Below are 26,342 nucleotides of genomic sequence, written 5' to 3'. Positions count from 1 at the left end.
TGCTGAACATAAGTACAGACAGAATTATATCCTTATTAAGGTTTGATAATTAAGTGTTTTCTCACTTAAAATAAGATCTATAAAAGTTTAGCTAATAAGGTAAAGTTTTACTCTTATTCAAAGCACTTAAAATGCCACAATCAATTTTCTGTTAAAAACACTTTAAAGCTTTCTTAGCCAAAAAAGTCTAAATTAAGGCCTTGATAACTTAATACACTTAATGTATTTCTCTACTGCAACACCTTTTAGAAACACATTGGTGACAATTATTTAACAGATCTCCAGGAAAAAAATTATCTGCTGTCAACAGTAGACCTCAAGATTTGTTCATTATTACTCTTAGTCCTATTTTAAAATTTCTAAAAGGAAAAGGAGCTTAATAAGTTCAGTCAATATTTATTTTCTTCAAAGTAAAATCACATAACATTAATGTAAAAATACGTAATACATAAATATTAACTCAATCCATTAAACCTTTGTGTACCATGGCACTGAACTTACGGCAATCGTGTAACTTGAAAATAATGTTGCTTGCCAATGACAGAGGTTTCTAAATCAATAAATACATTTGAAAACAAGAGAACAGTTCACAATACAAAAGCAGAGGACCTGAAACCAAATGCTACAGTACGGTCACACAGGAGCTGTTCTTTAGAACTGTGTAGATAGAACAATTGTCACTAAAACTCCCTCTAAAAAAATAAAATGCTTTGTTAATAACTACTATCACCTAAAGTTAGGTAAATCATGCCAGATAGCACAAAATACAGTAGCTGGAAAATGCAAAATAATTTGGTAGGCCCATCTAATTCTTCGGCATAGCTCTGCAGAGATCAAGAGGGATTCTCTGTTCCTTCCTTAAGCCTTTTTGTTTTTTCTTCCAGTGTTTGTTTAAATACTTTTTTCAAGGTATGGTAAACATATGGTCCATTTTCAGAATCGAAGCTTGTCTAATAAAAGGGAGAAATTTAAGTTCAGTTGTTTATCAAATAGATATCATACAGCAAAATGCAAAGTAGATGACCAACATTTTTTTAAAAATTGGTTTTAAGATTTATCAAAGAAAGTATGTGTTTCGTGATGGAGTACTTAATGCTAAGTATTTTCAATTTTATGCTGACTAGACATTAAACCAAACTAGTAGAAGGAGAAATGGCATGATTGTTTTAACAGGTGACATGTCTGTAGATTTACAAGAGATCAGGAAGCAGTACGATGAACGTTCTGTTCCAACAATTTCACCTGCTGAATCAGAGAAGAAAGCAGCTCTGAGCTGAGCAATAGCAAGCTTAACCTGTCACTGTTATTAAATGATTCCAAAAGCAGAAGTTATTTATACACATCCTATACTGAGGGCCCAAAACATAACTGAATTGCAACGTAATTTCAGAAAATTATTTAATCTGATGGAAAGACTCCAAGTAGTACAGAATCTACCAAAGCCTTTGGTAAGCTACTCCCAGTGACTGATTATTTGCACCACTTCAAAATTATCTTTTCGCTAATTTCAAGAAGTCCATGAATTGGCAGTGATCCAGAAACAGAAAAAATGAGACTAAAGGCTTAAGGCTGCAGTGACAGAATTTAATTTTGTTGAGAATATTTCCTACCCTTTATGTAGGCTGATTATTATAAAATGTAAACTCTGAGATAGATAAGCATGAGTACACTAAGTGTTAAGGAATTACTGTAACTTTTCTCACAGAGGCCTGCTCTGTTGGTTCACCCTTCATGATTTAAGACAAATAAATTTGATATCATGGACAAATGGTTACTTGCCTTAGTGAAAGCTTTAATAGCACGAGCAAGTAAGGCCTCCTCCACATCAGCTGGTAACGTTTGCAAGTTCACCACACAGTGTAAAATACAAAGGATAGTCTGACACTGCTCCTGGTGGGTAAAAGGAACAGCAGCTCATTAGAAGAAATATTTTCATGAAAAACATTTAACTTCCAGGTTTTGTTAATTGCAGTTTAAATATCATACTGTGCCTTCCTATATTGAAACCTTCAGACGTAGGAGTTGGGGAGGGAATTTTCAGAAGCCTAAAGAGCCCCTACATAATTATTTCAGTCATGATGGGAGACACTCTTCTCTTGTAGTGTACCACAAACTGCTCTGGAAATTTCTAGGAGGTCAGGCGTGCATCTGGAGACTTATTTTTCAAGGTCCACGCTACACTAACAGTAGCATTCATGTGAACTGGCATAGAAAAAGTGAGATTTGGTCTTTTCAGCCCAAAATGCTATGCATGTTTAGGGCTCTTTCCCCAACTAACATAGGATGATCTGCATCTCTCTCTGTCCTACCAAGTCTCCTTCACCATTAAAGGAAGCTTTCAGAAAGACACCTGGGCAGTGCTAGTAAGGATGCATAAAGGGAGCAACAGTATCTTTGTGGCTGCTAGTTCCTGTCCCTTTTCCAAGGGAGACAGATCTCCACACTGGCAGGTCACTTAACAGTGAAAATTAAATTAAAACTTGAGGGATTTCTGGGAAGAGCAGCTAAATATGCACCAGTACATAGAGGGGGCTGACTGGCTGGAGAGCAGATTAGCAGGCAAGAACCTGGGTCTACCAGTGCATACAAAGTTGAACATGAGCCGGCAACGGGCCCTCGCAGCAAAGGCAGCTTAAAAGCATCCTGGGCTGCATTAGACAGAGAGCTGCCAGCAGGTCAATGGAGGTGGCACCTCTGGAGTGCTGGGTCCAGCTCTGGGCTCCTTGGTACAAGGACATCGACATACTAGAACTAGTCCAGCGAGGGGCCACAAAGATGATTAAGGGACTGGAGCATCTGTCATACAAGCAACCTGCTCTAGTTGACTCTGTTGTGAGCAGGGCGGTTGGACTAGAAGATATCCAAGAGGTCCCTGCCAACTCAACTACTCTGTTATTCTGAAATAATATAGGATAAGATAAGGTAAGATAAAATTAATATTTTAAAATTTAAAAAATAGATAATTATTATTCCTTTCCCATTCATTTATAGCAGGTGTCAAGCAGTCATTTTTTATTTAATACAAATAGAAAGTTAAAACTCTGATAGAGTGGAAGAATGCTTCAGGAAGAAACATGACCTTTTAGATGAACTCAAGAATTCTGAATGTCACGGCATGAAGATGGTGACTGCACATAAAGTTCTGACCACCTAGCGATTAGAAGCTGTATTCTTGGATATCTGGAGGCTGTTAAAAAGGGCCCTATTTTCTTCATAAATACTTTGGAAACAAAAAATTCCTGAAGAATTAGGAAATGAATTTGTGTAATTAAGAGATCAAGAATAGAGAAATTTTTTTCTTAATTTACCTCAAATCTAGCCCTTTGGGGAAAGCACAATTACACAGTTTGGATCAGAAGTACCTATTTTTCATAGGGATTTCAGAATACAGATGGCCACAGTTCTGACTTAAGTAGAAGAATTTGGCCTGGCTTCTGATTCCTTGAATTGGCAAATTCTTCCTATTCCTTGCCCCAGCTCTTCCAAAGCTGATGGATTAAGATGTTTGCACAGCAAATACGACAACCATTATGCACAGCTGCAAGATGTGACATTAACGAAAGCCATACATTGAGTCACAGAGAAAAGGTTTCTCATCTTTGTCTCTGGATCTCAAACTGCAGAATTTGCAGGGAAATATGCTGAAGCTGAGCTTCTACTGAATAGTGTTCAAAGGTAGTATCTGGTATTTTTCTTATAATATTCATCATCATAGTATTGATTACAACTCATACTATTCAATACCAAAATAATCCTCATTCTGATTTTTAAAGAGATTGAAGTTGCCTTTTAAAAGTGCAATTCCCTTGCTTAAAGGCCATAAATGAATAGTTTAACACACTTGTACATAACAAAATGTACTTGGCAGTTAAAGAATGAATTGACATATATAATATCTACCTTTCTCAGTAAGTAAAGTGCATCCTGTGATTCTGTGCAATTTTTTGCCAACGTGTCAATATCATCTTTGGATATAATAGGTTCTTTCAGCTGCTCTATCCAGGACCACATCAAGCTACAGAGGATAAAAGGATCTCTCTCGGTACAGATTTTATCCCAAGCTCCGTCTCGAGAATTCAGTTCTTTCTTAAAAAATAAAACAAAACAAAACAAAACTGAAAAGGCATCACCTATTTACTTTTTCCAACATTCTCTTTGATTGTAGCAGTTACTTGGCTGCTTACGTTCCAACAAAAAAAGAAGACTTAAGAGTTACAAAAAAAAATATTTCTAGTTTTTTCCAAAGCATCAACATTAATCAGCAGTAATACAAGTGATTCTTTAAAACAGAAGGCTGACATAAACAGTACAGCTCAGAACCTCCCAATTATCTACTAGACTACATAAACCAGCTTTGGATTTCAACTTCAAAGCAAATGTTGCTAGGAGGATTTGGTTTTGAGGATAAGCAGTTAAGTTTCTAGTAAATTCTTTTACTTTTACACACAGAATCCTCTGATTAGTTCTGAGAAAGCACTGATTAAAAACAACACAACTCTACCTTAAAATCTGTAGTACCAACAGCAAGTTACAACCACAGATAATTGCATCAATTTTCATTAGTTAGTAAAATGAAAGACCACAACCAGAAACCATGTTCTAATCTCCTGCTAGAGACCAAAATTTGTAGGTGCGTTTTGCTTGCTTTTGAAAGAACTGGCCCATAACTGACAAATACAATCATTTACTGAACCACAGTATAAACTGGTGTCCCAATGGGCCATTTCAAAGCACATGGTGGCATTTTTGCCATTGTAGGAATTAACCTAGGTGAAATATGCAGAGCCCATAACATTGAATCAAGTTAAAAATTACCTGCCACATTTCTACCTTCTGCTTCACTTCATCCTCTCCCAGAAATTCATTTATATCTGCAAGTGCTTTTGCTGCCAAAACTCTTCGGGCTTCCAAACTTAATTCTGACTGCAGAACAATGTGTGGAATTGCCTCTGACGCATCTTTGCTACCTTGGCTTTCATATCCAATGGAAAAGTTCACTTTAGAAGACGAAGAAGAATCAGAGTCCTCGGAGACATAGACTCTTCTGCTATACATATTAGTCTTGCGGTCTTTTCTATGACCATTCTCATTGGTAAAATTATGCCTTGGTGTTCCAGGTTCCCTGCTATTGTGCATAGATGCTAGACCTGCAGAAAAGGTTCTGCTGCGTTGTACTTCTTTGGTAGAGTTCCTTCTGGGATAAAGTGAGGATCCATCTTTTCGTCCATCCAAATTAAATTTACCTTGACTCCAGAACATACATGTATTACGCACTAATGCTTCTTTGCTTAAATCCAACTGTGGCTTTTGTTCGCCTGTGGCAGAACATTCCTCACCACTGTTCTGCTGAAGTTTGTTGCACAGTAATATCTGAGCAGGTACTGTCCACGCGGTTTCTCCTTGTTCTAAAAGAAACTCGGTTCTCCTTAAATCTGACTCACTATAGCTTAGACGCCTTTTCAGATGAGTAAGAGGCTGAAGGCATTCGACATTCCGTCTTTTCCAAAGAGGATCGCATTCATGTCCCAGGGAGAAAAGAGAATCCTGGGTCTCAAAAGTGGACAAGTGGGTGTGGGAGGACTCTGACGTATCACTGTCCTGCCTTGCGAGTTCTCTATCTAGCTGTGTGGACACCAACTGAGAAACAGTCTTTTCAATTTCAGCTGAGAGATCTGGTATATCTAACAATTCTGCCTCTATCACTTGTCTGTTTTCAGCCAAGTCTAGCAACAACTTGCAAACTAGATGAATAAGTTTTGGCACGTGTTTGAGATGCCTACTCTCATAACCATGGAGCAGATGTCTCTGACGGGTCAGGTACTGGGACAATGTCACTGTGTGTGCCTTGGGCTCACAGCATGCAAATACATTTCTCAGAGGAACCAAAAACTGAGTGAATTCTCTGATGCATAATAACTGCCCTCTAGTCTGAATAGAATTAGGCCTTTTTGCTCTGACAAAAAGAATTGCTTGATCAGCACTCATTCTTGTTGCAAAAACTAAGTAGCAAGCTATCAGAACACCTGGAAAATATAAAGACAAGCATTAGTTGAAGAACTATCAGACTAAAACAAATACTCAGTGGAACTATAGGATAAAAATTAATATAGGCAAAGATACAGACTTTATGCCCTCTATTACATGATGCTGTTACCTAAGTATAGCTGCATTTGTTGCACCACAAGATAGTAAGCCTCTTCTCACTACACTTTCAGTGAGAGCTAGTTTCTCACCACAGCATCTCTAGGAGTTCCATCATTTCTGAACACAGGAGCAATGGTGGCTTCTACAGGAAGGACATGGGCAAAAAGGTCTTAAAAGAAGTAAATGAAATTTTAGCTGCTCCACAAAATCTACCTGATCTAACAATGAGCGGCAGGTTTGTAAACATGTAATAAACACTGGACAATGAAAGTGTACTAGGTGAATTCTTCCCATCAAAAAGAAGCTGTCCCATTTGAATGTAACAGGGAATTATTACACAGATTCAAAAATTTTCTAACCTTGCAGGTTTCTGGTTTTAATATACTAAAACTGATCTCCTCTAGCCATTCAGATCATTTTCACAAATTTGTTTAGCATTTTTAACCATTTTATAGATGCATATCTTGCAATGATACAGAATCTAAACAAATTATTAATGATTTATAACCAGAGGCTGTTTTGCACTTTTAGAAGAACAATTCTGTTGATCTTGCAGTAGAGCACATACCTGTCCGACCAAGTCCTGCGTGACAATGAACAGCTACCCTCCCTTCCTGCAAGGCGAAAGCCATGACTTTTACCATATCAAGTATAGTTGTGAGAGATGCCACTCCATAATCCTTCCATCCAAAATTATAAAAATAAACTAAAACAAAAAGAGAGAGTTATTTTCTGCCATACTGAATGTGAAATTTTCAGTACTATATGCAGAGAAGAGATGACTAATAATAAATTATAGTACTAAAATTGCATAATGGATCTTAGAATCTGACTACATATTGTTTGCAAGAGATTATTTTCCCATTTCAGTGTACACTTGCTATTGAAATTTGATAAATACATGAAGCTAGCAAAGATTTGTCCAACTAAAGTTCAGCTAGAATGTAAAAGGTGTAACAAAACTGAGTGATTCATACAAAAATTACTGAGCTATATATAGGCAGAGGGTAATTTTTTCTTTTTAGAAATAAAAGCACTTCTTCAGTCAAAAGCTGTTTCTTACAGAGAGGCACTTTCTCTCATCTCACCATAATATGAAAATACAAAAATACTGTCGATACAAATGTCTTCAAATGAAATAACCTTTTACAGTCTCGATAAGAAAACATGAATTGTACCAGAATTTGAAACACTATTAATGTTTTATATATTTGTGAACTCAGAAGAAGAAGAAAAATTTAACTAGCTGTTGTCCTTTCTTTATTCTAAACACCTGAACGTAAACCCTCCACCACACTCTACATCTATATAATCTTCAATAATGTGTTATTCACTCTTGATTATATTTGCCAAGTTTCATGTTTACATCCCATTTTGTGCAACATTTCTTACATAGCTGCTTTTAACACACAAGGATTCAAGTAAAAATATCTTTAAGTGCCAAAATCAATAATTAATGAGGAACAGCAGCAGGAGTGAACTTACTTCCAGCCTCCATAAAAGCTTCAGGAAGGTAGGTGAAGCCGCTTTCTTGTTCCAGTGGATTCCCACAGCTCGCATGCTCCCCAGGACGCTGAAGGTTAATTATGGTTTTTATGCCACATCTTAAGGAAGGAATAGATGAGTCAAAGTATTATATGCAGCCAAAATCTCATTATCCCTTATTTTCTGAAACACACATTTATTCTTAGTGGAGAATAAATCTTTACCTGTATATCGTTAAAATGAAAGGATCTTTATCAACAATCCAAATCTATGTTGAAAGAGAAAATGGATCAGGAATTACATAGTAATACCTACTATTAATAATGACTAAATTTCTTACCTTTCAAACTGTTCAATAATGTTGTACTTTTCAATTACTTCTGTTGAGGGTCGAGCCATAGCCAGTATGTTATCTGTTATCCTGAGAAATTAGAAAAGTAGATAATAATGTTGTTATTAAGAATCTCCTGGGTATGAATCTACCAAAATAAGAATACTATATTATATTCAAGAAAGACAGAAATACCTTGCTGATTAACTAGAAATGATTTTTTAAAAAATTCTACTATCATATAGTGTTAGTGATAAATCTTGTTAAGCTGATACAGATAGGACATATCAAAAGACCATGACTGGAACTGTTTAAATGCCAGGCCAATGAACATATTAAAAAATTCTTTTGAATAGAAATCTGGACTCAGATCTCTGTTTGGCCCTTTAAGGTTTGTATGCTTCTGAATAGCATTTGCTGTTACAAAAAAATCAGTAAGAATGTAAAAATACATTTCATGTGAGTATTACTGCATACAAATATGCTTCTGAACACATACCTTACACTATTTCATGTTCAGTAAATGTTTTTACCTTTAAATTCTATTATGAAGACCTTTTAATTAATTTGCATTTTAAACCTTAGCAAGAACTGTCTGTAACTCAGAATAGGTTTTTTATAATTCATGACAGATAAGTATTTATTCTTTTGGATCTGAACCAAACTTATTGTAAGTCAACAGAAATCTTTCATCATCTTTACTGGGGTATGTACAATGGCCATTATGGTTTACTGGTAAGTTGTAATTCTGAAACAAGCTATCATTATGTTTTACACTTAACTTAGCAGTAGCAGACTTAAAAAACCCTCATTATTTTCCTTTGAATTCTCTCTTTTAATAAATACAATCGATGCAGTTACATTTAGTGAGAGTAAATGCTGCTTATTACCAAGAAGAGTAGAGCCCTTTAATGGCTTGCTCCTGGTCACTCCAGCGAGCTGGGTTTTCATACTTGCAAGCACGTCCACCACATGCCATTGAGCACTGCATGTGACCAGGAATGACATGGCGAAGGCGCTCCCCTACTTTAGTGTATTTTGCTGTCGGACGCCTCAAACTTCCTAGAACACAGGCAAAAATAGATTTAGTAAAGAAGCTTAGAAATTCACCTCCACCTTAGAAGTATTGGTTCAACCTCAAACTGATGAAGTTACAAACAGCACAAATACATGGAATATATATGTAAGGCTCATTTTTCAACACAGACTTAAAGTAAGGATTCTGAGGGGAAAACATTGCATTACTGCAGAAGTTGTTTTTTCTCACAGTAACTTGTTTTTTTCTGATGAAGTTAGAGGTGTGTGATATCCTTTGCAACAGAAAAAAATGTCACAGTCCTCTTCCACCTGAAATCGAAAATACTTAGCCATATACTTGGTGTATGCGTGAACGTGTGCTTCTATTTTATCTGTTCTTTATAACTGAGCTGTTAGAGTGAAAAGCATATATTAATCCTTGAATAAGGAATCAGTGAACAAAATATAAAATACAGGAAAAAATGTAGAACCCAGTATTTTATGCATATATATAAAATATAGTTAACAGAACAAAAGTATATTAATTTAATAGCAAGAAAATAGTCAGAACTGCCAACAGTCTTAATGAAAAGTACTTTACTTTTTTTTTCAGGAAAAGTTGCATCCAGCTCCTCAGGGCTCAGAGACGATACCGCCACCATAACCCGGTGAGTCGATGATGAGAGTACCTCTACAACTGAGCTCCGGCGCCGCTGGATTATGCGAAGAAGGGGATCGGAAGAAGAATGCCTCCGACCCTGGAAAAAGTTGCTAAAAATACTCACTGCCGAACGCCTTCGGGGTGAACCCTGCATGACTGACCAGCCCCAGCTACCGTCTAGGAAGGCTGCCGAGGATGCACTGCTAGGAAATCCAAGTTGCTGAGCGCTGAAGTTGCAGAGAGCTGTGCATCCTTCTGTACGCTCCAGCAGCTAGTCAGCATGGGCTGAGCGGTCTCCATAGTAACGAACAATGAAGGCGCTGCTGCCAGCTATCCTTGGGGCTGCTCGATTCTATAGGAATTGAGTCTGTTTGGGACAAACTGTTCCGCTGCTGGATGCAAATAGTTGCATTTCAAGTAGATAATTTTGAAAACGGACTGGGAACAACCAAAACATTTTCCATAAACAATGTGAGTAGTTAGTTAGTTGTAAATAGCATGCATTCAGAACTGGCTAAGACGCAAAATACTAGATTCAAAAGAACAATCAAAATGTAGCTGGAGGCTCTGCTTCCTGAGAAATCTGTAAGTAAGTACATTATACTCTCCCACCTCTTGGTTTAACATTCCACAACCACCTCTCCTCCTCCACTTAGTTGCTCCAAAATGCATCATTAGCTCTGTAATGATTGGGATTAGTGTGTTCCTAATGAAAGGGTTCAGTACATGATGAATTGTAGACTGTTCGCTCTGGACCATTCATATCTTCTAACAAAACACAATTTGTTATTCAAAACAAAAGGCTTATTTTTTTTCAGGGCACAGCTTTTTTATTAAGCAAAGCTGTTAGCCCTACAGACTGAGATAAAGCAGATTACGTGGAGGAGAAGATGTATCAGTTGAAGGTAGATATTAGGTGGCAAATTGCCTCCCACTTTGCTTCCAGTGTGCTAAGAAAGAGAATGAGCTGGCCAGAAAGATTGCAACACTCTCAAAAGCACAAAATTCTCATGCAACTATTTGGAGAACAGACCATAGCAATGCTAAAAAACTTTGTCATCCCATTGTCTGTGCGTTAGACTGCACGTTAAAGAGAAAGACTGCGGAAATCAAAACCCACTATAACTTTGTTCAATAAGCAATTTAATCCCATTGCGGTTTCCTAAAGATAGTATATATCTTCAGTCTGTGGGTTTTTTGGTACTGCAAAAACAGTAACTCTTACAGAGGAATTTGCATAAGAGAAAGCTTCTTCTGATAAACATTCATCAGGCAAAAATCTACTGTTTCTTCTAGGTACTGAGCAGGAATTGAGTGACTGAATTTTGAATACTGCACCCCAGCTCTGAAGGAGACGTGGTAAGGTTTGCTGTAGATGTCAGGCCTGAAACATCAGTAGTGATGTCGTATGAGAACAGGAAAATGTTAAAGCTGACTCTGTTAGCTGTTACCTCAAAACTCCGCCTATTCTAATTCAGCAACAAAGCTGATGTCAAGAGGTAAGGAAGTATTTAAATATGCTTTTATTTTGGGGGTTGGGTGGAAGAGAAAAAGGCTATTTCAAGTGCTACCTATATCCAAGAAACCTAAAAAATGTTTTCTAATGAATTATATTGCTTTCTTATATTTAATTCTTTTTCTCTTTCTCTTCCCAGAAACTTCTCTTCAGTATATATCAAATGATAGTAGAGCCAGAAATGAGCAAAATAAAATGCTGCACATCGTTATTTTCCTACTGAATCTAGCACAATTTGCAAGTACTCACCCAAAATAGTAAGAAAGAATTACATCCTATAAGAGTTTATTAGAAAGAGGAGTTTTGTTGAAGGCATGTTTGTATTTTCAGACAGCTAGGCAGTTTCTGCACACAAAAATCACATAGTTCCTTCAATTAAGAGATCTGACAATACAAAAGTTACAGAAAAGCTCAACATATTAACACGTTGTGGTGATGATAAAGTAATGCAGTTTCGTTTTTTATAGACATTTCGTGTTTATAATTGGGGATAATATTTCTGGGTTTTTTAATTTTCTATGGAAAATATTTTTTTTTCAGAATGTCTCTAAGCACTTTTAATGAATGGCATATCAGACAAAAATTATTACCTGAACTCATATTTGCAAGATATAGACTGCTCTCTAGCAATGAAGAATACGGTAGTTCATTTTGCAGCAAAACTCCTGCAGCCATTGCAGTACCTGTGGAAAAAGTAATATGTTCACTGAAAATCTACAATGGAAGCTCAAAAATGCAAAATAAAGCTCAGTACCTGGCACCTGGTTATAGAGTTGTCCAAGGCTTAAGATTTGGGCAGTCAGACATGGACTGTACTTCCTTTCTGGTGTGCAGTCATCTTAAAATTCAACAGCTTCACTGTCTGCCCTAGCAATTAAAAGTTTAGTCGATTGTGTGTTTCAAGCTCTAGAGTTTGGCTGATTATGTACTTTATAACCGCATGTTTTATATGGACAGGAATCACTCAACTGAAAGCATTTAATGTAATGCCATCCTGACTTTCTCAAATTCTTAAAAGTAACCATAAAACCAGAGATCTCGAACTGAAGTCTTGCAAGGGGCAGTTTCAGCAAAGCTACATCAGAATGGCAGCACGGTTTCTCGATCACACCATTACGATTTTAGTTGATACTTGCAAAACAGACTGTCCACAAGCTATATGCCTTCTCCCCTCTCTTCCCTCTGCTCCTTGTTTTTAGTCTGTTGGCAAGTTTGAAGTCACATATATGACGATTCTCCTCTAACAAGAAAACTGAACACAAGAGTCTGTCGAAGCAGAAAACAGTTTTTTCTCATGCTTTAATGTAATTTCTAATACAAGGTGAGTCCTGCTCTGAAGACCTTCTGACAAAAAGAAAGCTAAAGAAAAGCTGTAAATGCGAACATATTAATCAGTCACTGTGATGTTTAAATAAACCATTTACATGGATCTTGAGCAGAAATTCTCACCCAGTATAAGATTATCATTCTCTTTCTCTTATCTCCATAGGAAAATAGTGGCAAATATAACAAAAAAGCATTTTTTTAATACCAAAGTAAGTACGTCTCTGCTGTATGTGTAACTATAGAAACTTTACTAAATAGGCAAACCTTAGGTCCAAATTCTGCAAAACCAATATTAGGATTCAGCAGCATAAATAGTGTTTTAAAAGACAGATTTGCGAAAAAAAAAAAAAAAAAAGTATTGTGGGGATTAGGTGGTATAACAGTCCTGTGCTGTGTTGAAGTGTGGTATTAACTGCTTGCTGTTCATTTTCCACCTTTTATCTATACTTCTGCATAATTGTTTTTAAAGTAAATATTTAAATAGATTCAAATAGAATTTCATTCATTCAGATATGACATTATCTACCACGTACTTGAATAAGTTATTCTTCCAGCAATGCTAGTGGACTTTATTCCACAAGGTCACCTAGTGCAGCTCTGTCCTTTTCAAGATGCTTAAAGGTGGGAACAGAATACACATACACATGAACAACCCGTTAATACTGCTGTATCAGTTGCCTCAAAAAGATGAGAATTACATGTTTGTGAAAGCCAAAAGGCCGTTTGAAACTTCAGCGATGCTCAGAAATGCATTTCTAATGTAAATATATGAATAAGAATATGAATTAAGATGAATCTTAATGCAGATTAAAGAGTATCTGGAGCATTTTCTACTCAGCTACTTGACCATCTGACTCTGCACTTTTAAAAGTCAATCCTTTAATAAACAGGCAGGAATACTTGCATATAATTACATTCTATTTGGAGAAGCTTCAAAACCTCTATTTTTTTTCTAGTGGACTTTGACATCAGTAAGGGATGGCTTTCATGATCAGGGGAAACTTGGTAGCTAAAGAAATAACTTTATTTTTATCTCCAGAAGTTATTTAGAGTTAATAGAGTTGAATTAGCAAAAATTGTTGGTTTCTATTTCTCAGAAAGTTCTCTTAAAAAATCTTAATAGCTTGTCCAGATAACATACAAGCATTTGAAAAAGACGTCTCATCATATGGGCAGCAGAATCATCACCAGTATGACTATTTAGTTTTCCTATTTCCTTGTACTCAAGTGTTAGAAAAAATGAGATGAAGTATCAGAGATATTTCTATCGTTTAAAACTATTTTCCTTTTGTTTTTAAACCAGAATTCAGGCTGACAAGGACCCTTAACTGAAAAGGGAAGAGATGGAGATTAATGCAGAAGATAATTCACCTACAGTATTACAAAATACTAGCAAGATTGTTCTAAACGGCAGAGGTAAACAATGTGTTTATTTGCTGTGTAACAAATTAGACCTCCCTCAATTTTATTTGAGAAGATATACCAAATCCATGTGTCCTGTTCTGTATAACCAGGCAGTTCCAACTGACTTAAATATTTGGTCTGCATGCCTTTCAGTTTGCTAAATTTACTTCCTGACAGGTGTTTTAAATTGCACAGTGTGATCAATGCGAGCAATTCCCTTATATTTATTTCTGAAAAAAAGTTAAGTAAGATTGTGACAAATCACTTTACAGACCTATATTGTACTCCCTCAAACAGATGTAAAATGTTGTAATTTGGGACAGGAAGAACAATTTCAGTGTTGATGTTACTAGAGAGGGGTATTACATTCCTGCACAGATAAAAAGAGTGTTAAAACAGTGCTTGGGTGAAAGAAACAACTCTCTCCTGATTCTTCTGTGTACCAGATAACTCTGAGTTTTTAAAAGGTCCTCTTCAGCATTTTGCCCATCACATGAACACTTGAGAGATGCTGGAGAAAAACAAGCCTGGAGCGTTATTCCAGGTCATGGCCCTCACTAGCTGTCAGAGGGAACTGCAGTCACGTGCCTTGTGGCAATCACGATACCGCATTAATCAGATCCGCTCCATTATCTCTGACATGCATTTCTATTGCCATGACAGCAAAGAAGCTGGTCTTTTAATCCCTGTTTCCCAATTCAAGAAATGAAACAGCGTCTCAGGTGATGTTCCATCTCTTTCTGTTTTATCACAGGAAGCAATGTCATTAAGTGTGCATAAACAACATAGCCAATGAAACCAAAACTTAGTAAAAATAATGCCTGTGTTGTTGGCTGACTGAAGTAAATAGCAGTACCACACTGCCCAAGGAAACAAGGGTCTCTTGAAATCATGATACACCATCAGATGTCAAGCACTAAGGGGGATATTTCAGGAGGTCCACTCCAGGTGTGGATTTTATACTTGTTTTAATGTCTGTATGTATTTTGGCCGGGGGGGGTGGGGGGGGGTGGGGGTGGGGTGTCCACTTTTGGGCAGACCAGTTCCTAACAGAAAGGATATAACATTTTTTTGTTTCCTGTTGGTTGCACATTTATTCACTTGTTGCATTTGGTAACGTGACAGCTGTCAACTCACTGCTTCATACATGCAGCGAGGGGACTTTCTTGCAGAGGAAATAGCATAGGCATGCTGTGCTGTCATAGCTGATCACTCTGTGCTTCCACTTTCTTTTACGGAGTGAAGCAGCGTCTTGTCCACATCCATTTCCTCTAGAATAAAAGCACTTCTCTGTAAAGTTACAGGTTGAGTAGTAAAGTGTCACACAGCAAGTGGGACAACTGCGAGATCAGGGATCCACAACAAAGCAGGTTCTGCAACTAACTGGTGGGCAGACTTACAAAGGAAGAGCATGAAGGAGGCATACCTTGCTGGTTCACACGAGCAGGCTGCAGGATGGACCTGGCAAACTAGCAATGGGGTTAGCAAATTAGCAGCTGGCTTAGGTGTCAGTCTGCCTTGTAACAAGGAAGATTCTTTTTTAGTATTTCAGGATCTGGAAATCAGTGGCTTCCAGTCACTGGGCTGAATTTTTGCTCCAGAATGAAATGAGAGAAAGGAGCAATGTCTAATGTTTTAGCAGCCAGAAAACAATTATATAGCCAAAACGTGAAGAGGCAAGAAGATGCTGGTCTCACTCTACCTTAGCAATTAAGATGGTTATTTAATAGACACAATTACTGTCTTTTACTTCAGAACACGTTTTCAAAACAGAGAGAAGAGCTTGCATTCCAGACAGGAGCAATTCCAGTTGGGGCAGTTCAGCTGCCGGCACAAACAGTAACCCCATTGTAAAGCCCCCCACTCCATTTCTGTAGAACTGTCTACTAATAGTGAGGTCCCATCTCTCCAGATGCGTGTGGATTTGGTAAACAAGAATAAAACACAATATGACCACACATTTCAAAAGATTACTTTTACGTATTAACATGAAAAAATCTTGGATAAGCTTTCAAAGTATCAGTGTATAAGAAAAGCTATTTTAAACCTCAAATATATTCATACAATATAGGCAAATGCTGATGCTTATGCCTGTCACATAAAATTCTGAAGTTATTTTTACTATTTTCTTGTCTTCTAAAGTGATTTTGTTCTCTCCCTGTTGCAGCCACATGTAAGTAACTACCCAGCAGCCAAATTTTTAAAGGAACATAGTTGACTACAGACGCAGGTAGGGGCCACGTTAGCTTAGCACCTAAGCACTCAGGTAACACCTCTAAAATTTACTCCGTAGCCTGATTCTACAGGTGCTTATCTTCCTGAGAAGCTTTGCTTTTGTGAGCAGTCCCACAGAAGTCAAGAGGGTATTTGTCTAAATATAAGACCATATGGGATAAAGTTTCATTGCCAAAATGCAAAGTTCTGTAAACCGCACTAATTAAGATGTTTCAGATAGATAACGAAAGACAACTTAGATAACTAAGACTAAGCAAAAATATGATAATGTAAGGAGGGCTGTTTCTATTTAATGAAGTGGTTAAGAGCTACTAACTTATAATTTGGTCGCTAAATTCAGGCTTTAAATCTGATGTTTTAAGATTGGCACATCATGAGAGTTTTTAAAAGAAAAATCTTCTAAATTTGCTGAGACATAGTTAGTCACTTCTGCAGGAAGCACTGGTAAATGAAATTGTGTTTTAAATTACAACAGACTATCTAATTTTAACATTGCCAGGAATAACAAAGCATTTATTTCTAAAGTTTTGTAAAAATTGTAGATAACTGTTTTTTGTTAAACTTGATTATTCTGAATAATGAAACAAAAGGCAAAGGTTGTTGTTCTAATGTATATACCAGTAAAAAAGCTCGCCAGTAGTAGATATTTCACAAATACTTAAGCTACAGTTAATAAAAGTCTTGAAGGCCGTTTTAGCATTGAGCACATATACCAGTAGGCACACACCTCAATTCCCTAGGCTTATTTGAAATTTAAAATGTTTACTACCTATAAGCAAACACAAAAAAATTGGAAAAAGAAACTAAACATGTAGATATAGGAGAGAGAGAAGACAAGGTAACAATTTAAACAAATTTTTGTATAGTTTAGTTATATGTAATTTACACAGCAGAACAATACTACAGCTGTTGTAAAACTCCAGTGATTTCACTGGGACCACAACCAGGACTGATTTCTTATTTCTATATGTGTTTTTCCCTCTTTGGGAAAAAAATATTCCTCATCTGTTTTAGTAAAAGGTGAATGTCATTCAATCATTGAGTTTGATATTTACAAAGGACTGTAACTGCTTTCACGTACAAAAGAGACAAAAGAATATAATTCATCAGAAGGTTATGTAGGTGTTGGTCTGGTGATTCAGTATTTGCTATTCATAGATTTTTTTACATAAATATCAAGAAACTGCAAGCTAACCTGATGGACAGGTCTACCGATTGACTTGATTCATGTTATTTAAGTCACATCAGCTTTCTGTGGTAGTGTTAACCCAATAGTTAACACCGGTTATTTTAAACTACCTTGAGTGGGCTGGCAGCCAGTAATTACTATTGAGAATTATAAAGGAGATGGTGTAAAATGAATATATTAACTCTTCTACAAACAAAAGTGGTGACTCAGATACTCTTGATCATGAATATCATGTTTACTAAGAGACTATCAGACTTGTAAGACTGACTACACACAGAAGAATGAAATATTGTCAGGAATGCATTTTAACAGCATTCAAAAGTGGAAAAGTTTAAAAATTGCCTCTGCAAGTTAGAGGAATTATTTTTAAATCTCATACAGTCAAAACCATAGTAAATTTACATGAGTTTTAATAGAGTTTCAGTAATTTCAATTTAACACCTTACCTGTTACCCTGCAAAAAGAGTGAGTGATTGTTGATCCCTTCATTGTTGCAGTATCAACCACAAGAAATATGTTGTAGGGATTTCACATTTTACAGAAGAGAAGCTGAATGATGTTGCTGCGGTATTTCCTGTAGTTAATTGGATTCGTGATGGTAATCTGGGAGGAGCCAGTAACTATCTTTTCTTAACTTAAGACTGTATGAGGAGTGCCTTACGGGCTATGCAGATAATCATCCCATAAACTGCTTTCTGTGCCTGCCTAGATTTTAAAGGGATTGAGGCAAACAGGCCACACTAACCTGATATTTTAATAACCAAATCTTCCATCTCTTTTTTTTCTGTTCACCTCATTTTCCTATTATCAACCACAAGTAAATATATGTGTATCTACATGCACCAGAAAACTAAGCACATAGCTACAGAGATAATTTTGTGACATTAGTCACAAATTAATTAATGTAACTTCACAACTGATGAAGTTAAACTGATACATTAATTTTGAAACGCCATGAAAAGAAAATCAGAGATAAATGTTTCATTGTTATCTGTGGTTACACCCTGAACAAAACGTTTTTTTCTCACCCAATAAAGCATAGAATATCATTGAAGTATTTACATTGAGTATAAATTAACTGCATTAAAAGTAGTATCTCAAAACCATAACAAAAATAAGTTCATCTGAACGTAAAGGATGTAATCTACTAAAAACCAAAGCAAAGACTTTGTGGATTTAACTAAATACTAGATAAAGTAATAAAACAAGCTAAATAAAATGGGATACAATATCTTATTCTATCTAAATCAATTTCAACCACTAAATATTACCTGTCAAAAAAAAAGGCTTTCATCTATTTCCATCACTTCCCTGCATGTCTTATTAAAAAATCCCTAGCATTAATTAAGCGCTACTCACTGCTCATCATTAAAAATGCCTCCCAATTATCTAGAAACAAAATATTTGTGCAAGCTTCTGTGGATAGGATATCTGTAGGATATCTTAAACAAGCAAGGAGAGCAAGCTACAGGAGACAATTCAACGCTGATGCCAACAACCTTATTAATTCCAAAAACATCGTCTCAGCTAAACACCTGCCTTAATTTGGCAAATAGAGAGATGGAGCATATAACAGGACTAAATTGTTTTTGTTCATTTTCAGAAATAATTTTGTAGTCAGAATTCACTGGGGTTTTCTGCTGTATACTTCTAATAAAAATCAGAATGAAGAAGAATCCAACTACTTTTCTATAGAAAAATTAATTTACTGAGAACAGAGACAAATTAATAAAGTAGTCCTTTAAATTACGCATCTAGTTTCTTACTAATCTAGCAAGGACAAAAAAAATTTCACATGCATGAACTAAACTGCATCCAGTCATCTTAGTAAACACCAAACATCATTTATATATACATGTATGGACATTTGTGCAAAAAAAAAATCCTTAAAATGGGGCTTCAAAAGATTTGTACACAATTTTGGAAACCACACTAAGGTACCTTAGGTACTTAAAAACCTGAACAGATTGTGGAGCCTAAAATCCTACATTGCACATCTTTCTTTAATATGTTGGTAAAAGTTTCAGTTCCAAAGGTGTTGAGCGCCCGCAGCTTCCCCAGCCTGCAGGTGGAACTAGAGGGCTCAAAACCCCCGAAGCACTGGTCCTTGTGGGTCTCTGTGTGGCAAGAACTGGTCAACAGCCCCCCTGCTCAGCGCCAGGCTGTGAGCACACAGAACGACGCATTCACATAGGTATTTGTGAGAGTGGAGCCCAAGCAGTAACCAAAGCACGTCGCTGCTTTAGAGGCCCAGCAGAACATGCTGTTGAGTTCCTGGGAATTAAAGACCTTCAGTAGGAACCTGTATTTAGCCTCATAGAAAATTTAGGGCAGAAAGAATTGGAGGTCAGCTAGTCCAACATCCTGCTCAAAGCAGGGCTGACTCCCAAGTTAGATCAAGCGCTGACAGATTCCCTGTCTGAAGACCCCTGCACAAGTAACACTCCCTGATAGCAGCATCGCTTCTTGGTTTCATCACGCATTGTTCATAGCCATTGTAGAAGTGGCTCTAGAAATTACAGCCTCAGAATTATGAGTAAAGGGGCACATATATTTTTCAAGTGTCAGCATGGGAAAAGAAATGTGTTAAACAAATGGAGCATCTGGTAAAATGTTTTGTAGGAGGAAACAGAGGAAGTTACCATTTTTTTTAGTTAACTAAAGAACAAAGAGCAGCTTTGGATAATTAAGAAATAGTAATTAAATTAAATTCTTAATATAAGCATACTCTTTTGGGGAAAGTTCTAAATGCTCACATTTGAGAAGCTGTCGCTGACATACTTAGTGATTATTTTCATATGGATAATATAATAACACTATTTACCTATTTGATTCCAGGGGAGGGGTTAATTCTTGGATGGTTTGGATTCTCGGTGCAACAGCCCGCTGCTTTGCTGTATCAATTTGTAGGTGTTAGAGGTTTGCTGGGTTGCCCCTCATATCTGGTCCTACATTTGTACTCTTCGGTATTAATACCAGTTTATTCAGCTGAAGAACTGATTTTTTCTAGTGATCTGCAAAGTTTAGCTAGTTCCAGGAATCGGTGCCAAACATGTTTGTTCAAACAGGCTATGTCATCCTATTTTTGTCAAGACAAGGCTTTGTGCTAACTGAGGATGACTTTTTGGGGGAGTTAACCATTAGGTTAAAACAATTTGCCATTTCCAAGGAAAGAATACACAGAGTAGGTGGGATGCTAGTGACTGAACTAATAATCTTTATCTCTCTAGGCTTGGCATTTTCCTATTTAAACAAAATGAAGAATCCCAAATCCTCTGGAAAATTCTATTGAACTATGACTGCCGTTTAAAGATACTAACAAGCTTTTTAGGTAAGTAGAACAGGATGACTAGGCTTCTGGCAGCTTATTTCCCTTGCACTGCATGGGCTGCCTCATGGCTACTTTACAGCAGATTTAGCGAAACCACCTGTCCCGTGACCTTAGGTACTAATTTATCAGATTAGGCAGGTGGAAAACTGTCTAAATTGTCTCATAAGGAGCTGAATGCAATTAAAATGTTTGACCATTGCTTAGACTGCACTGTTTTCATTGGTACAGAGACAGAATCACAACAGAAAATTATCCTAAAACAAAATTTACTAAAACCTAATTCACTTTAAGGTTAATTTTAACTTGGTACAAACTGTGTTTAGATTCCCAGCTGGCTTTGGAGATTTCCAGCTTCACCTTTTGCTTTTTGCTCTTCTCATCATTTGGATAAAAATCAATTAATGTTGCTTTATTTTCAGCTTGTATTGAAACACTCCACTGAATGCTTTAGTTTTGTGTAATTTTAAAACTGTATGAAGTCTTATTAAAGATTTTTTATAAGTTTTGCTTTTAGACTTCTTTTCTTATATATTTCTGTCCCTTAAGCATAATGTAGTATCACACAGCAAATCAAGCACAAAAGCAGGGTCAAAGCCTATCTTTGGTAGATCTCGACTACACCAGCAGTGTTACAGTTGTGAGGTAAATATACACGTTTAGACGCTTAATGAGATCCCAGAGCAGCAGCCTGCCTGTGATCCCTGTCCTCCTTCATCATCTGTACTTCCAACAGTCCCTCTTTTCCTGTTTGTTCCACTGTTAGTTAAAATTCCCAATAAAGGATAAAACGGAAATGTAGTGAAATGTTAGGTAGAGGCGGCATAGTAATATGAAGATTTCAATTCAAAAGACAGTTCTAAAACTGAAGAATTGTATAATGTATTACTGACAGGTCATTCAACACACTTGCAATGCAACAGGTGGCTACAAGCCTAAGAAAATAGTCTAGAACCTCTTTTTAGCTACAGGTTTTAAAATGAAAGAAAAATCAGAACTTAAACCAGATATAGATATAAAAGGAAAGGAGAGTGCCATAGAGCTATAGCAACCCCATCTACCTCTGCTTTGTGAGATAGCTCATTTTCTAAATATATGAAACAGTGGTATCCAGGGGCTGCAAAGCCCTCACCCAGTAATGGTCTACTTTGGGTTGGTAGCTCTGTCTTTGAAACAGCTGGCAAATGTCAGGTTGTTGGAAAACAGAGAAATTGGGAAGAAATCCTTCTTTCATAAATTTCAGAACTTCTGAAGAGCTACCATATATTAAAGCCAATTTGTGATGACCTTTGCAAAAGCACTGTTTAATGTATGCATAATTTCTAAGAAACATTGGACCTGCTGTGGGTATGCTGAACAGTTGTCAAGTTTATGCACAATAAAACTTAACTGTTCAAAAATGGCAGACTAGGTAAAGGAAAAGAAGAAATGTTAAGAAAATTAAGTAGCTCTAAGGTAGCCAATCCTTTTAGGCATTTTATTGTATGCTTTTTGCTAAGGGACAAAATGGTCAAGCTCTGTAACACAGGGAACTGTTTGAGTGAAGAACCAAAGAGGTCAAAGGAATTTAATTTAAGCAGCCAGAGATCAAGAGTTGCAGGTGGCTGTACCTCCCTCATGTTCCTATGATAGAATTAAGTTCAGGAAATACTCGAGTGGAAAGAAAACTGAGGAAATAGGTGTATTTTAACATATTTTTCTAATTTACAACATTAACAAGCTACCCAAACCCAGGAGTAAAAATGTTTACAAATTTCTGTGGGTTTGAGGTTTTTTTTTTTAATAAGCACAGAATACAAGGTAGGAAGTAATTTGGTTTTTGTTGAATACTTGCTTAAGCAATTCTGGAGTCTGAACCTTGTTTCACAAAGAAACAGAAAATCTATGCCTAGGAAATGCGTCTGAGAAAGAGCGGGTAATCACTGTGTCGCCGTAGACTGTGGAGCACGGCAGGCCCACAGGCACTGTGCCTCACGCGGCTGGCTGCAGCTCGGAGGTGCACGGGGGCTCCCGCAGAGCTGCAGCACCCTACCTCAGATGGAGGGAAATTCAATGAACTGCTTCAAACCAGGCAGGCAGTCTTTAATTGTACCTGGCAGTAACAGGAAAGGACTGATTTTGTTTTGAAATGTACTTGTTCTAAGGAATTACAGGTATTAATTACCTATTAATTACCCTGTACAGGTGAATTGGCTGAGCACTTTGAGGCCGGCAGTCAGCAACAGCCATCCAGCTCTGGGTAGCTGTTAGCTGAGCAGCTTCTGCAGCACAGCAGAAAAATACCCACCCAAGGACTCTTCTGAGTCGCCTGGTGAAGTAAATGAGAAAATCACCTTGCCTAGTTGAACTGAGCCTCTTTAAACAAGTATGTCTTTAATTCTGAATTATATACTAGCAGGAAGAAAAATTGAAGTAAGCCAGCAAACTATACTCTCCATTCAGAAAAATGGGAATATATTGCCAGAAACTGGGAATATATTTGCCAGCTAGTACTAAAAGATACAAGCAATCTTGTACCCTATCTGAGCACTTGCAATCCATTTTTTTACAGTATTTTTAGCACATTCCTTCCCAGCAACTAGTTTCATCCATGTCAAATTTTGCAATTTCTACTCGTGACTCCTCTCATTTGTAATTCTACTACAACTATAAAAAAATACTATATAATAATACAAATAAAAATACTACTATAATACTACTATAATAAAAATACTACTACAAAAAAAATTTAAAAATGGTATCATTCGATTTATGATGAAGTAAAATATTTACAGATGTGGAATAAACACTATTCAGATCGGTTTATCCTGCCACCCAAGCAATCACATAATGAGAGAGGATTACATTGCTAATTATATCTCTGAGGTGATATTCTTACAGTACCTGGCCCTGAAGACTGCCTCCCTAACTTATTTTGCCTCTATGGTCTTACACGTGTAGCTCCATGTATGTTTTACATAAACTACTGATGAAAACAGGAGATGGAAAAATGCTTTCAAGCAATACGTAATTGCAAATACTTATTCTGGGATTCTTTTGGGATTAATTACTCCACAGATGTGGTGCTCAGTTTTACTAATTGAGGTGCAGGGCTCCTGCAAACATGGCTCTTTCTAAGAAAAGCAAAGCAAGGGAGCTGTGCAAAGGGAAAACACTTAAGTCTAGACTACTAATAGATCAGGTAATCTTGTCTCTTTTTGTTAATCTACTGAAGAGCATAGTTACAGTCTGCTGGCAAAAGCAGTAACAGCTACATCTAAAAATTACTATCCTGACAAACGTAAAATGTGTTTGCATTGAAGAATAAGCCACACGCAGGTCTGCCTTCTCAACTCCCAAGGGGACTGACTGCGCTGTGTTTTTCACGGGCGATCGAGTAAGTGATGATTAGAGGTATGGTACAACTGCTACAAAACATGAAAACGCTGCTGCGAAGGAGCAGCCTCTTTCCATCGCCAGTATGGCCTACGGAAGCCAGCGCTCCCCTGCTCTCATTCACGGTCCTCCCAGTCCCTGACAGATGCACGCCTTGCCGAGGGTTAAATCCCACCGTGTTATTTAGCAGACGCCGGCAGGAAGGGCTGGGTTACCTCACAGCCCTACCTCCAGGAGTTACAGGTCGTGGCTCTGAAAGCTGCTGGTGCCGACCAAGTGCGCCGCAGGGCAGCGCCCACCCTCCCAGAAGCCGAGAGAGGCTGGGGGGCAGAGGGGTGCCTGTGGGTGTTAAATTCTTAACGGAGGGCCTCTGCTCTGGATGTCACCGAGGCAGTGAACGTGCAACTGCCAGAGAACTTAGTGACGAAGAACTCAGAACTAGTGACGAAGTCACTAGCTAAAGAAGTGTGGTTTAAGTCTTTTTTGTCCGTGCTGAGCACACCGTAGTCGCTTACCTCAGCCGGGGGGCGGGCAGGGCGGGAAGAGGCAGCTCCCCGCGGCCGCCGCTCGCCCCCACCTGCGCGGGCGAGGCCTGTAGCCGAGGGAGCGTCCGAGCAGCCGGATCTCCCCCGCGCACCGGGGGGGTGAAGCGGCCGCTGCCCCGCCGAGGGGCCGCGCAGCCCCAGCGCCGCCGGGCGTGCCGCGCTGCCATGGCGACGGGGGCGGGCCCCGGGGGAACGGCGGGAGCGGGGCGAGCCTGCCCTGACGGGCCGGGGGAGAAGGGGGTGCGCGGGGCGGTGCTCCCCGCGGGCGGGACCGCCGCTGCGGGCAGGGGCGCGGGGAGGGCGCCGGACCCACCTGCCTCCCGGCGCGTCGGGCCGCCGCTCCGCCGCCCGGCGTGGGGAGAGGCGGCGCCGCGGCCGGGCGCATGCGCCGCTGTGAGGCGGCGGGCGGAGGCCAGGGCGGCGGCGCGGCAGGGGCTTCCCCCGCCGGCCCGGGCCCCGCCGGCCCGGCCCGCCTTGCGCTTCCCGCCTTGCGCTTCCCCGGGCGGCCGCGGCCTCAGCGCGGCCTCAGAGGCGCTGTGGGGGAGGCGGCGTGACAGAGCCGGGCGGGGCGAGCCCAGGCCTCCTCTCGCAGAGGAGAAACGTCTGAGGGAGGCCTTGCCGCCTCGTGAAAGGAGCAGCGTGACGCCCGCGTTGCCAAAGATTACTCGTTACTCGTTTTCTTCCAGGTCAGAGATGCGTAAGGGGTCGGTGTCCCCCTCAGCCGCCTCCGCCAGCTGCCCGGCCCGGGCTGGGTGGGAGCCAGGCCTTGGGCCTCCTGTAGCTGCCGCCCACCGAGAAGTACACAAAACAATAAATAAATTGAATAAATTTACTGACAGGGTTTAATGTTTTCAGCACCATCGTGAGTGATTCTTCTTCGTGGTTAGTTTGGGAATGTAATTAAAAATTTTAAAAAGACCGTGTCTTTCAGGTAACCGGTGCCTACAGCTGGCGGGCAGTTGTCACGTCTGCACCCCGGCGGGCCTCTGCCTCAGCTCACTGCGCTGCTGGCTGTGTCATTTCCTACTCCTTAAGGGGTTTAGCGTCGGTGGTGAAGAGATGCCAAACAGACATCGGTTAGGGTTCCGAGAGGCTTAGTTAAAGGTTTTTTTAGCATTTTTAACAGGCATAAAAGGTACTTGGGTCTTGGACACAGAGTAGAACTGGTTTGTAATGGTTTATTTTAATACTGGAGTTGAATACACAGTTCCTGATTAAAGCAGTACTAAGAGCTGTAAACCTTTGTGGTGCATTAGTGTGCTAGGCTGAAACATCTGTCTGCCGGGTAATAAGGATATTTTTGGAGTGAGTGTCCTTGTAACACACTTGTGAAGTTAAGTTGTGGTTTTCAAGATACTTGCAGATTTTTGACAGTATTATGTGTCTGAGCCACATTAGTACATTCGCTTATACAATTAGTGTCTCTAGTACATCATGTAAATTACATAAACACTAGCAGTGTTTATGTATTTTTAACTTAAGTTTCTGAAAGCTAAGAACAGATTTGGGAACTTAGTGGAAATGCTGAAATCTCTTGCTCCTTTTCTTTCTACTAAGCTAAAGGAGCTGTCAGTGTAGGAGACGCAGGGCTTGCTTCTTAAAACATGTTGGTCCTATTAGTACCGAGGTGTCTTAGACACGTCTTGTTTTTCGACAGCATTAGCATACCGCATTTCCTACAATAACTCTGATTTCTAAACATGCAAAAAAATGGCTGTGTGACTCTTACTTCTGTCTCCCTCTAAAAGACTTGAATGCGGTTTCCCTTTCCATGTCTACCTGTCAG

The 26,342-nt window shown here is 38.7% G+C and overlaps 1 protein-coding gene across 8 annotated transcripts; it reads right to left on the bottom strand.

The window, feature by feature from the left end:
* Positions 1-394: 394 nt before the first annotated feature.
* On the bottom strand, positions 395-24,975 carry PTPDC1 (protein tyrosine phosphatase domain containing 1). 8 transcript variants are annotated; one of them, XM_075513991.1, is made up of 11 exons: positions 24,870-24,892; positions 11,745-11,837; positions 9,579-9,735; positions 8,851-9,022; positions 7,970-8,050; positions 7,630-7,748; positions 6,713-6,850; positions 4,816-6,023; positions 3,901-4,086; positions 1,780-1,890; positions 395-950 (listed from the first exon to the last, which is right to left on the bottom strand). In XM_075513991.1, the coding sequence occupies exons 3-11, from the start codon at positions 9,637-9,639 to the stop codon at positions 834-836; spliced, it is 2,193 nt and encodes a 730-aa protein (XP_075370106.1). In that variant the 5' UTR covers positions 9,640-9,735; positions 11,745-11,837; positions 24,870-24,892; the 3' UTR covers positions 395-833. The 8 variants fall into 8 exon arrangements, with proteins under 8 accessions (XP_075370106.1, XP_075370101.1, XP_075370102.1 ...); XM_075513986.1 differs by lacking the exon at positions 9,579-9,735 and having other exon boundaries at positions 24,870-24,975; XM_075513987.1 differs by lacking the exons at positions 9,579-9,735; positions 24,870-24,892 and adding an exon at positions 24,527-24,843.
* Between the last annotated feature and the right edge of the window lie 1,367 nt (positions 24,976-26,342).

Source organism: Mycteria americana, chromosome 11 (assembly GCF_035582795.1).
Source record: "Mycteria americana isolate JAX WOST 10 ecotype Jacksonville Zoo and Gardens chromosome 11, USCA_MyAme_1.0, whole genome shotgun sequence".
Lineage (NCBI taxonomy): Eukaryota > Metazoa > Chordata > Aves > Ciconiiformes > Ciconiidae > Mycteria > Mycteria americana.
The sequence above is the reverse complement of the archived record's forward strand: the minus strand, read 5'-3'. Positions and strand labels throughout refer to the sequence as shown.